The sequence below is a fragment of the Lucilia sericata genome, unplaced genomic scaffold, assembly GCF_015586225.1.
Source record: "Lucilia sericata isolate MDLA Ls3-8-SP2 unplaced genomic scaffold, ASM1558622v1 Contig000192F_arrow, whole genome shotgun sequence".
NCBI lineage: Eukaryota > Metazoa > Arthropoda > Insecta > Diptera > Calliphoridae > Lucilia > Lucilia sericata.
In genome coordinates this window covers 483,631-492,198 of record NW_023994220.1, presented here as the reverse complement: position 1 = coordinate 492,198, position 8,568 = coordinate 483,631, and the positions used below count along the sequence as shown (strand labels likewise).

At 30.8% G+C, this 8,568-nt stretch overlaps 1 protein-coding gene across 1 annotated transcript; it reads right to left on the bottom strand.

Moving 5' to 3' along the window:
- Window positions 1-1,299: 1,299 nt before the first annotated feature.
- Window positions 1,300-6,103, bottom strand: LOC119601813. Its single transcript, XM_037952995.1, has 3 exons — window positions 5,586-6,103; window positions 1,642-2,160; window positions 1,300-1,581 (listed from the first exon to the last, which is right to left on the bottom strand). The coding sequence occupies exons 1-3, from the start codon at window positions 6,052-6,054 to the stop codon at window positions 1,436-1,438; spliced, it is 1,134 nt and encodes a 377-aa protein (XP_037808923.1). The 5' UTR covers window positions 6,055-6,103; the 3' UTR covers window positions 1,300-1,435.
- Between the last annotated feature and the right edge of the window lie 2,465 nt (window positions 6,104-8,568).

Here is an 8,568-nt window from a genome sequence, read left to right as displayed (position 1 = left end):
TAGTCTATAGTCTAGTCTATAGTCTAGTCTATAGTCTAGTCTATAGTCTAGTCTATAGTCTAGTCTATAGTCTAGTCTATAGTCTAGTCTATAGTCTAGTCTATAGTCTAGTCTATAGTCTAGTCTATAGTCTAGTCTATAGTCTAGTCTATAGTCTAGTCTATATCTAGTCTATAGTCTAGTCTATAGTCTAGTCTATAGTCTAGTCTATAGTCTAGTCTATAGTCTAGTCTATAGTCTAGTCTATAGTCTAGTCTATAGTCTAGTCTATAGTCTAGTCTATAGTCTAGTCTATAGTCTAGTCTATAGTCTAGTCTATAGTCTAGTCTATAGTCTAGTCTATAGTCTAGTCTATAGTCTAGTCTATAGTCTAGTCTATAGTCTAGTCTATAGTCTAGTCTATAGTCTAGTCTATAGTCTAGTCTATAGTCTAGTCTATAGTCTAGTCTATGGTCTAGTCTATAGTCTAGTCTATAGTCTAGTCTATGGTCTAGTCTATAGTCTAGTCTATAGTCTAGTCTATAGTCTAGTCTATAGTCTAGTCTATAGTCTAGTCTATAGTCTAGTCTATAGTCTAGTCTATAGTCTAGTCTATAGTCTAGTCTATAGTCTAGTCTATAGTCTAGTCTATAGTCTAGTCTATAGTCTAGTCTATAGTCTAGTCTAGTCTACACAGAGGGAAAAGGAAATATACACGCCTGGTACCAAATTGACACCAAATAGTTTATAATTTTTCAATAACATCCGTTGTCAAAGTTTATACATACGAACGACAACACTATGTAATTTTGAAAATGCAATGTTGTCAATATTGCAACAATTCGTTGTCGAAATCTAAATTTTATACACATCCGTTGTCTAAATGTTAACAAACGTGGTAAGCTCACTATTGGCAACGGGTTGTTTGTCAATAGTGAGCTTAGCACGTTTGTTAACATTTAGACAACGAATGTGTATAAAATTTAGATTTCGACAACGAATTGTTGCAATGTTGTCAACATAACATAGTGTTGTCGTACGTATGTATGTATATAATTTGACAACGGATGGTATTGAAAAATTATAAACAGTTTGATGTCAATTTCGTACCAGGCGTGTATATTTCTTTTTCTCTCTGTGTATAGTCTAGTCTATAGTCTAGTCTATAGTCTAGTCTATAGTCTAGTCTATAGTCTAGTCTATAGTCTAGTCTTTAGTCTAGTCTATAGTTTAGTCATTGCGCTAGTCTTAAGTGTAGTCTTTAGTCAAGTCTATAGTCTCGTATGTAGTCTAGTCTGTAGTCTACTGTCCATTTAATAGTATAGTCCCTGGTCGATTATATGTAGACAAGTGATTTTTAATAAAAATTTAAAATATTAAATATATTTATTTAAAATTTGCAATACAACAACATTTTAAATGCCTTAAACATCTATCAAAGTATTCCATCAACTTTTTACTTCAAGAAATCGAATGGCACCATGGCCAAAGCACCATTTAAAGTATCGGTCAAAATAGGCAGCCAGTTGTTGCGTGTTTCGGGTAGAACTATATTAAACAAATCTCGAGAATATTGATTAGCCACATTAAGAACAATATCATCTGAAAATAAATAATATAACGAAATCAATATTATTTTATATCATAAGTTCAAAAACTTACTTAATCTCTGATCGGGAAATATGCCGGTGGCATTAATTTTCGAATCCTTTAATATAGTCGTGGCATTACTTTTCGTTAATTTCAAAAATGTATGACCATCTCTATGTATGACGGAACCTAAGGTCAGCATTTCTACGCCCAAACCCACCATTGTAACATTGAAATCACCTCTAGGTCTTACCCGAACATTATTAACATGCATATCACCCTTATAAGAACCCAAAGCATACATTTTCGGAACTAGCATAGTAAGGCGGGCCTTAAATTTATTGCCTTCTTTTTGAAAATCGACTTTTTTAAATTTCATAGTTGTCAAACCATAGATTAGGGCATATCTTATGGTTATATAGCCAGTAAAGGGACCACTATTGTATTGAAAGGCAGTGGAGTTGAAATGAAGAGGATCCAAGGAGGGTAATTGAAGATATTTATTGCCATCTTTCAGTTTGGGCACCACATTCGAGAGTACTTGTTTTAGACAGGTGCCAAAGTATTTTTGACAATTGGTAACGTCATCAACTGTAAGAGAAGAAAATAATAAGAAGAAGTAAACAACTGATTTAATTGCTATTATTAAAATTAAATATTTAATTGTTTGTTTATGTTATTGTTTAATTTGTTTATAAAGATGAAAGAGATTAAATTGTTAAATGGTTAGTTTAGGAATATTTTTAATTCAAAATAATTGCCATTTTTTGGGAAAATTTTATGTTAAAAAAGACATCAAATGGAATTGTAATGATAACAACAAACATTTTATAAAAAAATTTATGTCAAGACAAAATTTTCTAATGAAATTAATGTCTTAACTCAAAATTTTCTAAAGAAATTTATGTCTTACGACAAAATCTTCTAAAGAAATTGATGTCAAGATAAAATTTAGTTAAGAAATTTATTTCAATGCAAATTTTTCTAAAGAAATTTATGTCAAGACAAGTCTATAGTCTAGTCTATAGTAGTCTATAGTCTATAGTCTAGTCTATAGTCTAGTCTATAGTCTAGTCTATAGTCTAGTCTATAGTCTAGTCTATAGTCTAGTCTATAGTCTAGTCTATAGTCTAGTCTATAGTCTAGTCTATAGTCTAGTCTATAGTCTAGTCTATAGTCTAGTCTATAGTCTAGTCTATAGTCTAGTCTATAGTCTAGTCTATAGTCTAGTCTATAGTCTAGTCTATAGTCTAGTCTATAGTCTAGTCTATAGTCTAGTCTATAGTCTAGTCTATAGTCTAGTCTATAGTCTAGTCTATAGTCTAGTCTATAGTCTAGTCTATAGTCTAGTCTATAGTCTAGTCTATAGTCTAGTCTATAGTCTAGTCTATAGTCTAGTCTATAGTCTAGTCTATAGTCTAGTCTATAGTCTAGTCTATAGTCTAGTCTATAGTCTAGTCTATAGTCTAGTCTATAGTCTAGTCTATAGTCTAGTCTATAGTCTAGTCTATAGTCTAGTCTATAGTCTAGTCTATAGTCTAGTCTATAGTCTAGTCTATAGTCTAGTCTATAGTCTAGTCTATAGTCTAGTCTATAGTCTAGTCTATAGTCTAGTCTATAGTCTAGTCTATAGTCTAGTCTATAGTCTAGTCTATAGTCTAGTCTAGTCTATAGTCTAGCCTATAGTCTAGTCTATAGTCTTGTCTATAGTCTAGCCTATAGTCTTGTCTATAGTCTAGCCTATAGTCTAGTCTATAGTCTAGTCTATAGTCTAGCCTATAGTCTAGTCTATAGTCTAGTCTATAGTCTAGCCTATAGTCTAGTCTATAGTCTAGTCTATAGTCTAGTCTATAGTCTAGTCTATAGTCTAGTCTATAGTCTAGTCTATAGTCTAGTCTATAGTCTGTAGTCTAGTCTATAGTCTAGTCTATAGTCTAGTCTGTAGTCTAGTCTATAGTCTAGTCTAAAGTCTAGCCTATAGTCTAGTCTATAGTCTAGTCTATAGTCTAGTCTATAGTCTAGTCTATAGTCTAGTCTATAGTCTAGTCTATAGTCTAGTCTATAGTCTAGTCTATAGTCTAGTCTATAGTCTAGTCTATAGTCTAGTCTATAGTCTAGTCTATAGTCTAGTCTATAGTCTAGTCTATAGTCTAGTCTATAGTCTAGTCTATATTCTAGTCTATAGTCTAGTCTATAGTCTAGTCTATAGTCTAGTCTATAGTCTTGTCAATAGTCTAGTCTATAGTCTAGTCTAGTCTATAGTCTAGTCTAGTCTATAGTCTAGTCTATAGTCTAGTCTATAGTCCAGTCTATAGTCTAGTCTATAGTCTAGTCTATAGTCTATTCTATAGTCTAGTCTAGTCTATAGTCTAGTCTAGTCTATAGTCTAGTCTATAGTGTAGTCTATAGTCTAGTCTATAGTCTAGTCTATAGGCTAGTCTATAGTCTAGTCTATAGTCTAGTCGATAGTCTAGTCGATAGTCTAGTCGATAGTCTAGACTATAGTCTAGTCTATAGTCTAGTCTATAGTCTAGTCTAGTCTATAGTCTAGTCTATAGTCTAGTCTATAGTCTAGTCTATAGTCTAGTCTATAGTCTAGTCTATAGTCTAGTCTATAGTCTAGTCTATAGTCTAGTCTATAGTCTAGTCTATAGTCTAGTCTATAGTCTAGTCTATAGTCTAGTCTATAGTCTAGTCTATAGTCTAGTCTATAGTCTAGTCTATAGTCTAGTCTATAGTCTAGTCTATAGTCTAGTCTATAGTCTAGTCTATAGTCTAGTCTATAGTCTAGTCTATAGTCTAGTCTATAGTCTAGTCTATAGTCTAGTCTATAGTCTAGTCTATAGTCTAGTCTATAGTCTAGTCTATAGTCTAGTCTATAGTCTAGTCTATAGTCTAGTCTATAGTCTAGTCTATAGTCTAGTCTATAGTCTAGTCTATAGTCTAGTCTATAGTCTAGTCTAGTCTATAGTCTAGTCTATAGTCTAGTCTATAGTCTAGTCTATAGTCTAGTCTATAGTCTAGTCTATAGTCTAGTCTAGTCTAGTCTATAGTCTAGTCTATAGTCTAGTCTATAGTCTAGTCTATAGTCTAGTCTATAGTCTAGTCTATAGTCTAGTCTATAGTCTAGTCTATAGTCTAGTCTATAGTCTAGTCTAGTCTATAGTCTAGTCTATAGTCTAGTCTATAGTCTAGTCTAGTCTAGTCAATAGTCTAGTCTATAGTCTAGTCTATAATCTAGTCAATAGTCTAGTCTATATTTTAGTCTATAGTCTAGTCTATAGTCTAGTCTATAGTCTAGTCTATAGTCTAGTCAATAGTCTAGTCTATAGTCTAGTCAATAGTCTAGTCTATAGTCTAGTCTATAGTCTAGTCTATAGTCTAGTCTATAGTCTGTAGTCTAGTCTATAGTCTAGTCTATAGTCTAGTCTATAGTCTAGTCTATAGTATAGTCTATAGTTTAGTCTATACTCTAGTGAATTTATGTCAAGACTAGTGTCTAAGACAAGTTTCTGTTCTGAAATTTTATTTCATGATAAAAATGTTAAAGGAAATTTATGTTAAACCATAACTGCATACAGTATCTACTGGATAAGGTTAATAAATTTTTCAACCTTGCAATAAATTATGATCATGTTTTCTTATCCATGACAACTGAAGGGTGTCAATAATTCGACCGTAACCATAACTTTGACATTTCTTATGACCTGCTTGACTATAACAGAAGATTTTTCTGTTTGTAAAAAAGAACTTGGGCAGAACGCCTTAGAAATCTTGAAATATTTCAAAACTTATAAAATATAGATGATTTTGTTTTGTTTTTTTTTTTTTTTGCTCAAGGTCGTCACGTACTAAAACATTTTTTATAAAAAAAAATAACAGAAAAATATTTTAACATAAAAAATTGAGACACAGTTCAAGAAAATAATAATTGCTTTTGAAAAAAAAAATATTTGAGACAATGACATAATTATGTTTTTAAAAACTATTAAAATTGATAAAAATCTTTATTTTACCTTTAAAATATTTGGGCAAATTTGTTACAGAAGTTTCGGTAGTAGATGGAGTAAAGAATTGTTCTAGAGTTGAAGAATTTTGTTCGGGATATATAAGCTCCCAACTGGAGGTGGTATCATTATCCTGGTATTCATTTAGAGGAGTTGAAGTGGTAGTAGTTGAGGAAGTTTCTTCAGGAATAATTGAGCTTGTTGATAGATTTTCTATTTGTGAATTTAAATCCTTTTTCATAGAAGATATATCTGAAGAATCCTCTTTATTCGCATCTAAATTGTCTAAAGTTAAAGAAATTAATTCTTTATCCTCCAGTAAACTAAATTCTGTTGTGGTTGATGGAGCCGCATTCTCCTTAGGAGTAGCTTCAGTTGTAATTTCAGCAGTTGTATTATTATTTAATAATTCTTCACTTTTTATATCCTTTAATAGGAAACTTATTAAAATCACTAAAACACTTTTAAAAACTAACATTTTTTTTGCTGCAGAATTTTTCTATAAATTTTCAAATGCAACTTAAGCCTTCAACGTTCATTTTACAACTGTTTTGTGGCCTTTAGCATAGTTTTCGTTCTAAACAATTTTTCTTCTTAAAAACTAAAGTTTAAAACAAAACTTGTATTTTTAATAAATTTTAAATAATGCATTTTATCTATGTTTTGCAGCCGCAGTGCTTGCCCTGGCTTAGAGTTCAATGTTTAAAGATTTGAACATGAATTTGGACTCGCAAAAGAATATTGGTCAATGTCAGCAAAAACAAGTTTACTTTGAGACAATTTGCTGCATAAAAATTAATAAATTATTTATAAATTTTGTTATCTAAATCAATTCAAAGCAGAAAACTTTAAAAGAGAAGGTTTCCCCTAATGCAGAAACAAATTAAATAAAATATTTGTCTAAGACATGTATGTCAAGACAAAAAATTTCAAAAGAAATTTATGTCAAAACAAAAATTTTCCAAAGAAATTTATGTCAAGACAAAATTTGTCAAAAGACAAGACAAAAAAATTCTAGTCTAGTCTTTAGTCTAGTCTATAGTCTAGTCTAGTCTATAGTCTAGTCTATAGTCTAGTCTATAGTCTAGTCTATAGTCTAGTCTATAGTCTAGTCTATAGTCTAGTCTAGTCTAGTCTATAGTCTAGTCTATAGTCTAGTCTATAGTCTAGTCTATAGTCTAGTCTATAGTCTAGTCTATAGTCTAGTCTATAGTCTAGTCTATAGTCTAGTCTATAGTCTAGTCTATAGTCTAGTCTATAGTCTAGTATATAGTCTAGTCTATAGTCTAGTCTATAGTATAGTCTATAGTATAGTCTATAGTCTAGTCTATAGTCTAGTCTATAGTCTAGTCTATAGTCTAGTCTATAGTCTAGTCTATAGTCTAGTCTATAGTCTAGTCTATAGTCTAGTCTATAGTCTAGTCTATAGTCTAGTCCATAGTCTAGTCTATAGTCTAGTCTATAGTCTAGTCTAGTATAGCCTATAGATATTTATGGCAAGACAAAAAAATTCGAATGAAATTTATGTCAAGACAAAATTTAAATGAAAATTATGTCAAGACAAAAAATCTCAAAAGAAATTTATTGCAAGACAAAAGTTTTCAAAAGAAATTTGTCTTGACATAATTTTTCTAAACAAAATTATGTCGAAATAAATTTTTTAAGATTATTATGTCAAGACAGTTATGTCTTGACATAACTATAGTCTAGTCTATAGTCTAGTCTATAGTCTAGTCTATAGTCTAGTCTATAGTCTAGCCTATAGTCTAGTCTATAGTCTAGTCTATAGTCTAGTCTATAGTCTAGTCTATAGTCTAGTCTACAGTCTAGGGTATATTCTATAGTCTAGTCTATAGTCTAGTCTATAGTCTAGTCTATAGTCTAGTCTATAGTCTAGTCTATAGTCTAGTCTATAGTCTAGTCTATAGTCTAGTCTATAGTCTAGTCTATAGTCTAGTCTATAGTCTAGTCTATAGTCTAGTCTATAGTCTAGTCTATAGTCTAGTCTATAGTCTAGTCTATAGTCTAGTCTATAGTCTAGTCTATAGTCTAGTCTATAGTCTAGTCTATAGTCTAGTCTATAGTCTAGTCTATAGTCTAGTCTATAGTCTAGTCTATAGTCTAGTCTATAGTCTAGTCTATAGTCTAGTCTATAGTCTAGTCTATATCTAGTCTATAGTCTAGTCTATAGTCTAGTCTATAGTCTAGTCTAGTCTATAGTCTAGCCTATAGTCTAGTCTATAGTCTAGTCTATAGTCTAGTCTATAGTCTAGTCTAGTCTATAGTCTAGTCTAGTCTAGTCTATAGTCTAGTCTATAGTCTAGTCTATAGTCTAGTCTATAGTATAGTCTATAGTATAGTCTATAGTCTAGTCTATAGTCTAGTCCATAGTCTAGTCTATAGTCTAGTCAATAGTCTAGTCTATAGTCTAGTCTAGTCTATAGTCTAGTCTATAGTCTAGTCTATAGTCTAGTCTAGTCTATAGTCTAGTCTATAGTCTAGTCTATAGACTAGTCTATAGTCTAGTCTATAGTCTATTCTAGTCTGTAGTCTAGTCTATAGATATTTATGGCAAGACAAAAAATTTCGAATGAAATATATGTCAAGACAAAATTTAAATGAAAATTATGTCAAGACAAAAAATCTCAAAAGAAATTTATTGCAAGGCAAAAGTTTTCAAAAGAAAATTGTCTTGACATAATTTTTCTAAACAAAATTATGTCGAAATAAATTTTTTAAGATTATTATGTCAAGACAGTTATGTCCAAACAAGTTTTTCTAAGGAAAATTATATTAAGACAACAATTTCCAAAAGACATTTATGTCAAAGAAAAAAATTAAAAGAAATTTATGTCAAGGCCAAAAAATTATAAGAAATTTATGTCAAGACAAATGTTTTCAAAAAAATGTTTGTCAAAGCTCATTTTTCTGAACAATATTATGTCAAGAGAATTGTTTCTTATGAAAATTATGTGAAGACAAAGCTTTTGTA